The sequence below is a fragment of the Acipenser ruthenus genome, chromosome 15, assembly GCF_902713425.1.
Source record: "Acipenser ruthenus chromosome 15, fAciRut3.2 maternal haplotype, whole genome shotgun sequence".
Taxonomy (NCBI): Eukaryota; Metazoa; Chordata; class Actinopteri; order Acipenseriformes; family Acipenseridae; genus Acipenser; species Acipenser ruthenus.
Window position 1 is genome coordinate 365,093 of NC_081203.1, and position 14,854 is coordinate 379,946.

Here is a 14,854-nt window from a genome sequence, read left to right on the forward strand (position 1 = left end):
AACAATATTACAGTGGCTTGCAAAAATAACAGACCTATAGAGACATCTACTACAACACAGCTTTCTATAGAGACGTGTACCACAACACAGCTTTCTATAGAGACGTGTACTACAACACAGCTTTCTATAGAGACGTGTACTACAACACAGCTTTCTATAGAGACGTGTACTACAACACAGCTTTCTGTAGAGACGTGTACTACAACACAGCTTTCTATAGAGACATGTACTACAATACAGCTTTCTATAGAGACATGTACTACAACACAGCTTTCTGTAGAGACGTGTACTACAACACAGCTTTCTATAGAGACGTGTACTACAACACAGCTTTCTATAGAGATGTGTACTACAACACAGCTTTCTGTAGAGACGTGTACTACAACACAGCTTTCTATAGAGACATGTACTACAATACAGCTTTCTATAGAGACATGTACTACAACACAGCTTTCTGTAGAGACGTGTACTACAACACAGCTTTCTATAGAGACGTGTACTACAACACAGCTTTCTATAGAGACATGTACTACAACACAGCTTTCTATAGAGACATGTACTACAACACAGCTTTCTATAGAGACGTGTACTACAACACAGCTTTCTATAGAGACGTGTACTACAACACAGCTTTCTATAGAGACATGTACTACAACACAGCTTTCTATAGATTTCTGCAAAAAGAAACCACGACTCGAAAGTAGTTCTGTACAGTGTTTATTATTATTATTATTATTATTATATACAAACAAACCAATGTGAATTTTGTACAAAAATATTAAAAAGAGAAAAGTAAGGAATCCAGTGGAGGAGTGAGACAGCTTACTCTGCACAGAGAGAGGAGGGTACTCTGCACAGAGAGAGGAGGGTACTCTGCACAGAGAGAGGAGGGTACTCTGCACAGAGAGAGGAGGGTACTCTGCTTGGGTTCAAGTTTATCATGGGATTTCTGCATCGTCATTCTGCATGGTAATTACTATGAAATTACCAGTTTATCATGCCTTGCCATGTTTTTTTATTTGCTTTACCATGCCTCTCTGTGCTTTACAATGCTTCCCTATGCTTTACAATGCTTCCCTATGCTTTACCAGACCTCTCTGTGCTTTACAATGCTTCCCTATGCTTTACCATGCCTCGCTGTGCTTTACAATGCTTCCCTATGCTTTACCAGACCTCTCTGTGCTTTACAATGCTTCCCTATGCTTTAACAGACCTATCTGTGCTTTACAATGCTTCCCTATGCTTTACCAGACCTCTCTGTGCTTTACAATGCTTCCCTATGCTTTACCAGACCTCTGTGCTTTACAATGCTTCCCTATGCTTTACCAGACCTCTCTGTGCTTTACAATGCTTCCCTATGCTTTACAATGCTTCCCTATGCTTTACCATGCCTCTCTGTGCTTTACAATGCTTCCCTATGCTTTACCAGACCTCTCTGTGCTTTACAATGCTTCCCTATGCTTTACCAGACCTCTCTGTGCTTTACAATGCTTCCCTATGCTTTACCAGACCTCTCTGTGCTTTACAATGCTTCACTATGCTTTACAATGCTTCCCTATGCTTTACCAGACCTCTCTGTGCTTTACAATGCTTCCCTATGCTTTACCAGACCTCTCTGTGCTTTACCATGCCTCTCTGGTCTGGTAAAGCATATTACACGTTGCTGTATTACAGGTTGCTGTGCTTTTACTGTAGGAGTCTTTCCTAAGGCTGATGTCCTGCGAGGCTGAGTAATGCAGGATCTCCAGTGAGAATGCATGGAATGTCAGAGATTGTGTTCAACGCCTGACTCAGAGAGTCAGTCCTGATGTAGGCTGCAGAGGATAGGGAGCTGGCTGACAGACTGGTTTGTATGGAGGCATTCCTTCACACCCCTCCCCTTGTCAAAACCAGACATTCGATTATAAAGCTCACAGCAAAATCTGGACTGGAGCCTGTGGAAGAGCCCGGCTAGCTCTCTCTGAACCGAGCAGTACCACACAGGAGACTGGTCCTGACCCGACAGCACAGCGGAGAGAGAGAGAGAGAGAGAGAGAGAGAGAGAGAGAGAGAGAGAGAGAGAGAGAGAGATGGGGGGGATTCATTCAGAGCTCATTAAAATCAAAGAAGCCCTTTCCAAGGCATATTAAAACTTGAGTGCAGTGCAGTGAGGGGTTACTGTAGGTCTACCTCCTTCAAGAACAGCATTCTTAATGTGTGTTTCTTCCACATGCTGCCACATGGGGGCAGTAACGTTCCAGACTGAGATGGGGGGGGGGGGGGGGGTAATCAGTACCTAATGCTGGGTTTCCACTGGGTTGTACAGCCAGTGAGTGGAGCCCTCAGAGACCCAGCAGTGGCTGGACCTGTATTGTACACAGTGTTCAGTGGAAGCAATGGAAACTGTAGTGTAAAGAAAAGTGGCCTAACAAAGAGTTAAAAGCACTTCCACCAGGAGACTGGCAAAAAAAACACAAAAAACAGGGATACTGACAAAGAGGGAGGGAGAGAGAGTCCACAGGAGGAAGCAGCCTTGAATACAAGCGAGGGAGAGAGAGAGGGAGATAGACAGAGGGAGGCTGGAGTGTTGTTCAGTCCAGGCTGGCTCAGGTGTAGGTCCAGGCTGGCTCAGGTGCAGGTCCAGCCTGGTCAGGTGCAGTGTCAGATGAAGGTGGAGTCGAGGGCACTGGTCTCGTGGTTGCTCTGGGCTCGTGCCTCGAACAGCTGCTTAATGAGCGCAGACTTCTCCTGCTCCAGCTGGGTGATCCGCTCGCTCTTATCCGTCACCTCCTGGGAAGCACAGCAGTGTTAGGATCTCAAACCCAGACAAGTTCAGATACAATACAAGTAACAGCTTGGAATGCTAAGACCACAGCTCCCCACGGCCGCCCTCTGGCAGTACTGCACCTTGGTGAGCAGACGGTTCTGATCCTTCAGCATGTTGATGGCTTGGTGCGGGTTAGCCAGGCTGGAGGTAGCGTGCTGCGGGTTCGAGGCAGCAGGGGGCGCCAGACTGTCCGGGGCACTCGGGGACGAGGTGCAGGGCTGCAGAGAGAGAAAGGAGTCAGCCAGGAACTGAATATATTTGGGGTTAAAGGAAGTGGGATCTAAAATGTGTGCACAGCATACTGCAGACTGCAGCAGAGATTCAGAAAAAGACACTGTGGCCACGATTCTTACAATAATCTCAGGAGGCAAAACCAGAACCCTCCCCTCACTACCCTCCCGCTTTGAATCCCCCGTTACTCTGACCTGTCCGGAGCTGGACATGAGGTCACCGAGGCAGCGGTTCACGTCCTGCAGTTTTGGCAGAAGGTGGGTCAGGCGGCTCTGACTGGCTTCAGAGAAGTCCTGAGAGAGTAAGAGAGAGTGTTACAGCCAGCCCAGCCCTGCGGGAGAGCATGAGATACCCGACGAGGCACAGAAAAGAGAGAGAGAGCGTGTGTGTGTGTGTGTGTGTGTGTGTGACAGGTTGCAGTGCGAGTGTGTGTGCGTGGCAGGTTGCAGTGCGAGTGTGTGTGTGCATGCGTGCGGCAGGTTGCAGTGCGAGTGTGTGGGTGCATGCGTGCGGCAGGTTGCAGTGCGAGTGTGTGTGTGTGTGTGTGTGTGTGGCACGTTGCAGTGCGAGTGTGTGTGTGTGTGTGTGTGTGTGTGTGTGACAGGTTGCAGTGCGAGTGTGTGTGCGTGGCAGGTTGCAGTGCGAGTGTGTGGGTGCATGCGTGCGGCAGGTTGCAGTGCGAGTGTCTGTGCGTGCGGCAGGTTGCAGTGTCACAGTGCTCACTCACGTTGCTGCTCGAGTGCTTGCCCATGTGTTTCTGCCTCTCCTGCACGGCCTGGACCTGCTGGTGGTACCACTCCCGCGCGTGCTCCACCATCTCCAGTCCCTGCAGCAACGAGTCCTTCTCCTGCTCCAGTTCCTTCATCCGCTTCAGCTGCAACACAGAGAGAGAGAGTGTGTGGTTAGTGGGGTGCGACCCCCAGAACACTCCCCCTCACACCCTGCAATCCCACCCCAATGCTGAAAACTAGCAGCAGCAGCAAGCAGATCAATGCGGCGTGCCTGTGGGGTGAGATCAATGCGGCGTGCCTGTGGGGTGAGATCAATGCGGCGTGCCTGTGGGGTGAGATCAATGCGGTGTGCCCGTGGGGTGAGATCAATGAGGAGTGCCTCTGGGGTGAGATCAATGCGTTCAGTGCCTGTGGGGTGAGATCAATGCATTCAGTGCCTGTGGGGTGAGATCAATGCGGCGTGCCCGTGGGGCGAGATCAATGAGGAGTGCCCGTGGGGTGAGATCAATGCGGCGTGCCTGTGGGGTGAGATCAATGCGTTCAGTGCCTGTGGGGTGAGATCAATGCGTTCAGTGCCTGTGGGGTGAGATCAATGCGTTTAGTGCCTGTGGGGTGAGATCAATGCGGTGTGCCTGTGGGGTGAGATCAATGCGGTGTGCCTGTGGGGTGAGATCATTGCGGTGTGCCTGTGGGGTGAGATCAATGCGGTGTGCCTGTGGGGTGAGATCAATGCGGTGTGCCTGTGGGGTGAGATCAATGCGGCGTGCCTGTGGGGTGAGATCAATGCGGCGTGCCTGTGGGGTGAGATCAATGCGGCGTGCCTGTGGGGTGAGATCAATGCGGCGTGCCTGTGGGGCGAGATCAATGCGGCGTGCCTGTGGGGCGAGATCAATGCGGTGTGCCTGTGGGGTGAGATCAATGCGGCGTGCCTGTGGGGTGAGATCAATGCGGTGTGCCTGTGGGGTGAGATCAATGCGGCGTGCCTGTGGGGTGAGATCAATGCGGCGTGCCTGTGGGGTGAGATCAATGCGTTCAGTGCCGGTGGGGTGAGATCAATGCGGTGTGCCTGTGGGGTGAGATCAATGCGGTGTGCCTGTGGGGCGAGATCAATGCGTTCAGTGCCTGTGGGGCGAGATCAATGCGGCGTGCCTGTGGGGTGAGATCAATGCGGCGTGCCTGTGGGGTGAGATCAATGCGTTCAGTGCCTGTGGGGTGAGATCAATGCGGCGTGCCTGTGGGGTGAGATCAATGAGGCGTGCCTGTGGGGTGAGATCAATGCGGCGTGCCTGTGGGGTGAGATCAATGCGGCGTGCCTGTGGGGTGAGATCAATGCGGCGTGCCTGTGGGGTGAGATCAATGCGGCGTGCCTGTGGGGTGAGATCAATGCGGCGTGCCTGTGGGGTGAGATCAATGCGTTCAGTACCTGTGGGGTGAGATCAATGAGGCGTGCCTGTGGGGTGAGATCAATGCATTCAGTGCCTGTGGGGTGAGATCAATGCGGTGTGCCTGTGGGGTGAGATCAATGCGTTCAGTGCCTGTGGGGTGAGATCAATGCGGTGTGCCTGTGGGGTGAGATCAATGCGGTGTGCCTGTGGGGTGAGATCAATGCGTTCAGTGCCTGTGGGGTGAGATCAATGCGGCGTGCCTGTGGGGTGAGATCAATGCGTTCAGTGCCTGTGGGGTGAGATCAATGCGGCGTGCCTGTGGGGTGAGATCAATGCGTTCAGTGCCTGTGGGGTGAGATCAATGCGGCGTGCCTGTGGGGTGAGATCAATGCGTTCAGTGCAGCGCAGTGGAAAGGCCTCCGACTCGGCATACTCAGGGAACAATGAGATTTAACACAGGAGGGGTCACAGACAGTGCAGCTATACAAGCCTGAACAAAAGTCTCAATCCAGCCAGTACTGCTGCACTGGCCAGAGCAAGAGGAAGGGGAAACTTGAGAGCCAAGCCCGGCTCACACACAGACAGACAGGCACAGACAGACAGGCAGACAGACGCACACGCACACACACCTTGAACTCTTTCATGCATGATGACCTTGTATGAGGAGGCCGTCTTTCCCTCCATATAAAACAATGGAGAAAAAAACCATTTCAATTAAAAACATGTCCCCCAATATTTCATGCATGAAGGGGTTAAGGGACTGTGTGCAGCGAACTGCACTAGACTTTCGAGTGTATGTATTTAATGCACACACAGCGCGGAAGCTCTCCCGCTCATCCGGTCGTATTTTCACTGCACAGACCCTTTCATTCCACTCTCTTTTCAAGCTGCTTTGTTTCAGTTTTTTTCTGCCGCTGTGCAGTTTCTGTGCTGCTCGGCAAACAAGCGGCAATCGAAACCTGGGTATCAGCAACTGAAAATGCAACCTGGCTGAATGTTTCTGAGCAGCAGAAATACTGAAGCGACATTGAAAGAATCCACACTGTACAGGACAGAAATGCAGCTCACTCACAGGCTGGTCCTGGGTTACACTGGATCAGTGTACCTGCAAAGAGAACTGTACATCACCAAGCTAACACAGAGCCCTAGCAAGCACTGCACTGTACTGCAAAGAGAACTGTACATCACCAAGCTAACACAGAGCCCTAGCAAGCACTGCACTGTACTGCAAAGAGAACTGTACATCACCAAGCTAACACAGAGCCCTAGCAAGCACTGTACTGCAAAGAGAACTGTACATCACCAAGCTAACACAGAGCCCTAGCAAGCACTGCACTGTACTGCAAAGAGAACTGTACATCACCAAGCTAACACAGAGCCCTAGCAAGCACTGTACTGTACTGCAAAGAGAACTGTACATCACCAAGCTAACACAGAGCCCTAGCAAGCACTGCACTGTACTGCAAAGAGAACTGTACATCACCAAGCTAACACAGAGCCCTAGCAAGCACTGCACTGTACTGCAAAGAGAACTGTACATCACCAAGCTAACACAGAGCCCTAGCAAGCACTGTACTGCAAAGAGAACTGTACATCACCAAGCTAACACAGAGCCCTAGCAAGCACTGCACTGTACTGCAAAGAGAACTGTACATCACCAAGCTAACACAGAGCCCTAGCAAGCACTGTACTGCAAAGAGAACTGTACATCACCAAGCTAACAGAGCCCTAGCAAGCACTGCACTGTACTGCAAAGAGAACTGTACATCACCAAGCTAACACAGAGCCCTAGCAAGCACTGCACTGTACTGCAAAGAGAACTGTACATCACCAAGCTAACACAGAGCCCTAGCAAGCACTGTACTGCAAAGAGAACTGTACATCACCAAGCTAACACAGAGCCCTAGCAAGCACTGTACTGCAAAGAGAACTGTACATCACCAAGCTAACACAGAGCCCTAGCAAGCACTGCACTGTACTGCAAAGAGAACTGTACATCACCAAGCTAACACAGAGCCCTAGCAAGCACTGTACTGCAAAGAGAACTGTACATCACCAAGCTAACACAGAGCCCTAGCAAGCACTGCACATCTCACTGACACACACACGCACAGTCTTAAAGCAGCTACTTCATTTTAATGAACTCAGTATTCTATTTCAAGTTCCTTGGTAGCTCTGAATTCAAACTGTTTGAAACTCTTACCCACAGGAAGAACTGAAAAGCCTTCACACTGTACAAGCTGCTGCTAAGGGGGACGAACACCGTGGTGTAAGCTGCGAACATTGCCATCCAGCCTGGCCTCTGACTCTCAGGCAAATGACCTGCTCGAAACCCCCAAGGCCGGGCCCTGCTGGTTACCATGACGATGGCGACAATAACCCAGCCTGTTGCCGTGGCTGCGCTTTTTGCTACTCCTGGGAACACAAAGTTGGCAAGTCCAGCTCTCGAATCAGACAGCCAGACAGCCAGCCAGCCCTTCGGAGGCACAGCAGCGAGGCTTGTTCTGTGAGAGAGGTTGTTTTCTTTGTTTTGTTTTATTTTTTTGGGGAGGGAGGGAGGGAGGGAGGGAGGGAGCTAATAGGGCGGGGGGTAGCCGGTGCATACGAGAGACAGCCCAGTTCATTTACATCCTCGGGGTATTGTGTGGAGTAGAAAAGAGAGGCTCCAACAAAACAGGGGAGAGGAGATCTGCATGGTGTCAGGCTTCAACCAGACAATTTACAGGCGTGGTTTCTGTGAACAGGCCACAGCTACCTGAGCGGCAGGAAGCTCACTCCTGCTCCTCCTCCAGAGGAACAGTAACAGTGAGGATTATCTCAACACTTCCACATCAATGAAGTTCTGAGACCTGGTGAGAAGAGGCAGTGTGGTCTAGTGGTTAGAGCTGAGGGACTGGGAGGGAGGCAGTGTGCAGTGGTTAGAGCTGAGGGACTGGGAGGGAGGCAGTGTGTAGTGGTTAGAGCTGAGGGACTGGGAGGGAGGCAGTATTCTCTAGTCTGTTTTTCACCTCTGGGTGAGATCTGGGTTCGAATCCGTCTCAGACCACACAAGAGACATGCGTGTGTGTGTCAGGTCAGGCTTGGACAGGGATAAGGACGGAGGCTCTGAATGAAGTAAAGGAGAGCTGCTGTACCATGCCGTAGTCCACTCCGTTGGTGATGGTGTGCCGGCGCTGCTCGTCCCTCCCACGGCCGTGCCTCCGGACCGCAGCCAGCCCCGTCACCGTCTCACTCTGGGACCTCGGCATGGGTGCGCCTGCGGGGGAACAAGCCGGTCAGCAGCACCGTATGGCATCGTGCAAGTACAGTAACTGACCAGTACAGGATTAGAATGAGCGTGCAGACCTACCCAATGCAACACATGTTAAATCACTGGAATGAATCTCTAGCCAATCTGAAGTCTAAAAATACATATGAAAACCATTTATATGTCAGACCTCTTAAAAGAAGAGCACATTTCTATTGAGATATGGAAGTTTGAGTCTTTAGTCTAAATACATTGGGACACAGAAGTGGCTTGTGCAATGCTTGTGTCCTGGATGAAAGAGCATGAGAAATTACAATTCCACTTACTTTTATTAAGAATGTTCCCAGTGTTACAGTGTGTGTGTGCGTGTCTCAGAGCGGGTGTGCGTGTCTCAGAGCGGGTGTGCGTGTCTCAGAGCGGGTGTGCGTGTCTCAGTGTGTGGTGCTTCATGAACACAGCTCTGCTAAGCCTCAGATTCCCGATCATATAAAGAATTAAGAGTTCGCTGGCAGATGTTTGAGATTTAGGGTGTGACTTGTTATTCTTAAGCAATAGTAACTCAAATCCCCATCCCAAAAAGAAAGAATGCACCAGTATGTATTTAGCATAGTTTAAAATGAAACTGCAGACACTCAGTATTTATTTAGCATAGTTTAAAATGAAACTGCAGACACTCAGTATTTATTTAGCATAGTTTAAAATGAAACTGCAGACACTCAGTATTTATTTAGCATAGTTTAAAATGAAACTGCAGACACTCAGAACTGTGATTCACTGCTCGTCCAGATTGTTGAGATTTCTGGCGGTGTGGCACCATTGTGTTCAAACAGAAAGGTATGTTTAACATGACCGCACCTTTCCAGGCGGTGCCAGTACTCTGCGTTTTTACCAGCAGCCTTTAGTGAAGGGACTAATTCAAAATGAAAGAATGTTCAAACAGCCGTTTACATTCGGAATGAATACTCAAACACAGTTAACCCACGCTCGTCCTTGCACGAGAGCGCCCCCTGGCTTTAGTGTCCGGGCGCGCTGCTGTGCAGCCAGCAGCTCAAACTGCCATCTTACTATTTGCATGCACACGAGGATGATGCTGCACAAGAGCAGCAGCAGTAATGAATCATCCAGATGAGCTGACGCATCCTCCATGGCTAACGAGCAGGCCGATCTGCTGGGGCTCCTCTCCACACACAGCGAGGGAAGGAAGGGGTCTTTCTGACATCGCCTGGGAGGAGCACTAGAGACGCGAGAGGGATCTGCATCCTTCTGAATAATCACAGCTCTAACTCAGGCAGCAGCAGGCAAAACAATTCAAATAAAATCACATAATACACGCACTGGAATGACCATGCCCGTCAGCCAGCCTGGGAAGATGAACGGTCGGTTCTGTGCAAGGACACCGCATCATCGCTTTGGATTTAATACATTGTCAATACCTTTTAGGATTTTGAATGCTTGAATCAGATCACCGCATAGTCTTATATAATCTCTCTGTGTTATATAATACAGTCCCCTCACACTGTGATGCTAGATCTCTCTGTGTTATATAATACAGTCCCCTCACACTGTGATGCTGGATCTCTCTGTGTGTTATATAATACAGTCCCCCCACACTGTGATGCTAGATCTCTCTCTGTGTTATATAATACAGACCCCTCACACTGCGATGCTGGATCTCTCTCTGTGTGTTATATAATACAGTCCCCTCACACTGTGATGCTGGATCTCTCTCTGTGTTATATAATACAGTCCCCCCACACTGTGATGCTAGATCTCTCTCTGTGTTATATAATACAGACCCCTCACACTGCGATGCTGGATCTCTCTCTGTGTTATATAATACAGTCCCCTCACACTGTGATGCTGGATCTCTCTGTGTGTTATATAATACAGTCCCCTCACACTGTGATGCTGGATCTCTCTCTGTGTTATATAATACAGTCCCCTCACACTGTGATGCTGGATCTCTCTCTGTGTTATATAATACAGTCCCCTCACACTGTGATGCTGGATCTCTCTGTGTTTTATAATACAGTCCCCTCACACTGTGATGCTGGATCTCTCTGTGTTATATAATACAGTCCCCTCACACTGTGATGCTAGATCTCTCTGTGTTATATAATACAGTCCCCTCACACTGCGATGCTGGATCTCTCTGTGTTATATAATACAGACCCCTCACACTGTGATGCTGGATCTCTCTGTGTGTTATATAATACAGTCCCCTCACACTGTGATGCTGGATCTCTCTGTGTTATATAATACAGTCCCCTCACACTGTGATGCTAGATCTCTCTGTGTTATATAATACAGTCCCCTCACACTGCGATGCTGGATCTCTCTGTGTTATATAATACAGTCCCCTCACACTGCGATGCTGGATCTCTCTGTGTGTTATATAATACAGTCCCCTCACACTGCGATGCTGGATCTCTCTCTCTGTGTTATATAATACAGTCCCCTCAAACTGTGATGCTAGATCTCTCTCTGTGTTATATAATACAGTCCCCTCACACTGTGATGCTAGATCTCTCTGTGTGTTATATAATACAGTCCCCTCACACTGCGATGCTGAATCTCTGTGTGTGTTATATAATACAGACCCCTCACACTGTGATGCTGGATCTCTCTGTGTGTTATATAATACAGTCCCCTCACACTGTGATGCTGGATCTCTCTGTGTTATATAATACAGTCCCCTCACACTGTGATGCTGGATCTCTCTGTGTGTTATATAATACAGTCCCCTCACACTGTGATGCTGGATCTCTCTGTGTGTTATATAATACAGTCCCCTCACACTGTAATGCTGGATCTCTCTCTGTGTTATATAATACAGTCCCCTCACACTGTGATGCTGGATCTCTCTGTGTGTTATATAATACAGACCCCTCACACTGTGATGCTGGATCTCTCTCTGTGTGTTATATAATACAGTCCCTCACACTGTGATGCTGGATCTCTCTGTGTTATATAATACAGTCCCCTCACACTGTGATGCTGGATCTCTCTGTGTGTTATATAATACAGTCCCCTCACACTGTGATGCTGGATCTCTCTGTGTTATATAATACAGTCCCCTCACACTGTGATGCTGGATCTCTCTGTGTGTTTTATAATACAGTCCCCTCACACTGTGATGCTGGATCTCTCTGTGTGTTATATAATACAGTCCCCTCACACTGTGATGCTGGATCTCTCTGTGTTATATAATACAGTCCCCTCACACTGTGATGCTGGATCTCTCTCTGTGTTATATAATACAGTCCCCTCACACTGCGATGCTGGATCTCTCTGTGTGTTATATAATACAGTCCCCTCACACTGTGATGCTGGATCTCTCTGTGTTATATAATACAGTCCCCTCACACTGTGATGCTGGATCTCTCTCTGTGTTATATAATACAGTCCCCTCACACTGTGATGCTAGATCTCTCTCTGTGTGTTATATAATACAGTCCCCTCACACTGTGATGCTGGATCTCTCTGTGTGTTGTATAATACAGTCCCCTCACACTGTGATGCTGGATCTCTCTGTGTGTTATATAATACAGTCCCCTCACACTGTGATGCTGGATCTCTCTCTGTGTTATATAATACAGTCCCCTCACACTGTGATGCTGGATCTCTCTCTGTGTTATATAATACAGTCCCCTCACACTGCGATGCTGGATCTCTCTGTGTGTTATATAATACAGTCCCCTCACACTGTGATGCTGGATCTCTCTGTGTGTTATATAATACAGACCCCTCACACTGTGATGCTAGATCTCTCTCTGTGTTATATAATACAGACCCCTCACACTGTGATGCTGGATCTCTCTGTGTGTTTTATAATACAGTCCCCTCACACTGTGATGCTGGATCTCTCTGTGTGTTTTATAATACAGTCCCCTCACACTGTGATGCTGGATCTCTCTGTGTTATATAATACAGTCCCCTCACACTGTGATGCTGGATCTCTCTGTGTTATATAATACAGTCCCCTCACACTGCGATGCTGGATCTCTCTGTGTTATATAATACAGTCCCCTCACACTGCGATGCTGGATCTCTCTGTGTGTTATATAATACAGTCCCCTCACACTGTGATGCTGGATCTCTCTGTGTGTTATATAATACAGTCCCCTCACACTGCGATGCTGTGTGGTAACTGAGGCAGGATACGACTGTAATCTCATCCAGACTGAGGGATTATCCCTCTGTGGGGTTTGCTCCGCTGGCTTTTACTGGTTTTAATGATGACACTGGAATATGTAATCCCATCCTGCACGTGACAATAGCAGAGGTGATCTCATTACGATCCAAATGCCATATGAAATCCATCCAGCGATATTGCCGGGCTCCGCTAGCGTGTTGTACACATCTCTGAGCAGCTGTTCTGGGAAGCACAGTGAACTGTGCAATGCAGGTTTTGAGTTTAGATTTAAAAATGCTGACAGACTCCGCATTCGGGATTGAGTTTGGAAGAGTTTCAAAGAGAGGGAGCTGGAGAAGTGAAAGCACAAGAGATCAGGGAGCATGAAACAGAGCTGCTTTACAGAACATGCTGTAGTGTGAAATGATAGACGAGCACGAGGAGAGGGAATGACTGGGGCTTTAATCACTGGAGCGTAAGCAATACCTGATACAGGTGGGGCAGGCTGCTGTTTCACTTCTCCATCGATAAAGTGTGCAAAGGGCCCATTACAGCACATGTCAAGTGAACAGTAAGGTTTAAATCAGGCTGCTGAGAGCCCTTTAATAATACCAGCATCACTGCTATGAAGAAACACATACAGCACCATCTTACAGCAGCAGCAGTATATGTGAGAGAGAGAGAGAGAGAGAGAGAGAGAGAGAGAGAGAGAGCACACTATTACTTGCTTTTATTTGTATTATCAATGCGCTTGATCAGCTGGTCCCTAGCTTGCATTGATGTGTGATTAAGCCCGAGTCAATACAAGTTTTCCACTCTCTTCACACTCACAGTAGGGGGTGCAGGTTGAATCTAATTATAAACAAACTGGTCGTCAACACAGTCTGTTTTCTTTAACAGAGAACAGCCCCACCCCCAAATTACATACAGAACTACAGTGATGTCACACGCTCACGTTTTTTCTGCCTACCTGATTTGGGGGTCTGCCCGGATTCCAGAGCTAGGGACTCGGTTGACCTGACTCGCTGCTGCTGCTGCTTTCCGGTTCGGTACGGACCCGCTTCGTGCAGAACCGGTACCCGCTCCAGGCTCCTGCCATTGCTAGCGTACCTCACTCCAGGTACAGGCGGGGACGCAGACTTCCTATCCGGGGGGTATATGGTGTTGAGGTGCTCAGCGGTTAAGGAGGACGAGTAGAGGGTGTGTGGCTGCGGCTTTTCGTTGTGCCTCGGGCGGGTGTGGTGCGGGTTCGGTCCGTTACTGTTGCTCGGTCCCAGGGGCCGAACTTTGTTTCCCGAGTTCTCGTTGGCCCGGCTGCTGTTCGCGGTAGACCCGTGTTGGGGGTGGGGGTGGGTTTTCTGCCGCGGTGCTTGTTGGTGTTGCTTCAGCGGCGAAGCTTGATGCTTGTTCTCCGGGTTCAGCAGAGAGAAACGGAGCCCGGCCACGAAGCGCTCGAAAGACAGACAGCCGTGCGCCGGGGCGACCTTCCGCAAGCACTCCAGCACCCCGCCCGGGAGCTCCCGGGTCTCCGCGCCCTGCCATCTGGACTCAATTTCCGATATGTGCACGTACCCCCGTCTGCTGTCGTCCAGAATATCGAACAGAGTCCGGAGGCTTTGCAGGAAAGCTCTGGGCAGCCCGTCTGTGGAGAAGTCGGCTTCTTTCCGCTGCATTGTGCTCGCTGTGTTCTCAGTAATGCGTGATGCTGTTGAGAATTTGCTACTCCGATCCGGGGCGATCAAAGCCATAAACACACATACAAGTACAATGCAGGGATGAACCGTTCCTCTCTGGTCTTCCAATATAAAATCATAAAGCACACGCTATCCCGGGTGGGCTCACTCTCAGCCACAATGTTGCGAACTCCTCTTGTTACCCGTGCTTTCTATCAATAGTGTTGAAATGAACAAAACTGCATCCTACTCGATACTTTTTTTTTTTTTTTTTGAAAGAGGACCGCCCTGAAAACGTCATAGTGACATTTGCATTGGTGTTTTGATTGGTCCGCTTCGGGACCTGCTGCAAGCTGATTGGCAAGGAGGTAAAATACCAGTTTGATTTTTTCCTTTTATTTTTTTTTTTGGTTACCGACCCAAGCCAATCCTCGTCAACGTGCCTCCGGGCTGCCAATAGATGACTCGTTTGCAGGTCGATTTCACGAGTCTATTGATTATCGATTGCAACACGCCCTCAACGTCAAGGCCAGTACACGCTGCAGGGCTGCTGCTGGGAATGCAATAGAAACACGGATCGTGCGTAGCCTTTGGCAACCCTTAACCCACGCGTACCGCTCTCCGAAACGAACACAGCGCGCATTGT

The 14,854-nt window shown here is 49.3% G+C and overlaps 1 protein-coding gene across 1 annotated transcript; it reads right to left on the minus strand.

Moving 5' to 3' along the window:
- Window positions 1–701: 701 nt before the first annotated feature.
- LOC131697500 (suppressor APC domain-containing protein 2-like) lies at window positions 702–14,481 on the minus strand. The gene is made up of 6 exons (XM_058986668.1): window positions 13,506–14,481; window positions 8,288–8,409; window positions 3,765–3,911; window positions 3,232–3,330; window positions 2,887–3,024; window positions 702–2,769 (listed from the first exon to the last, which is right to left on the minus strand). Exons 1-6 carry the CDS (start codon window positions 14,281–14,283, stop codon window positions 2,641–2,643), a joined length of 1,413 nt encoding a protein of 470 aa, XP_058842651.1. The 5' UTR covers window positions 14,284–14,481; the 3' UTR covers window positions 702–2,640.
- Window positions 14,482–14,854: the final 373 nt, after the last annotated feature.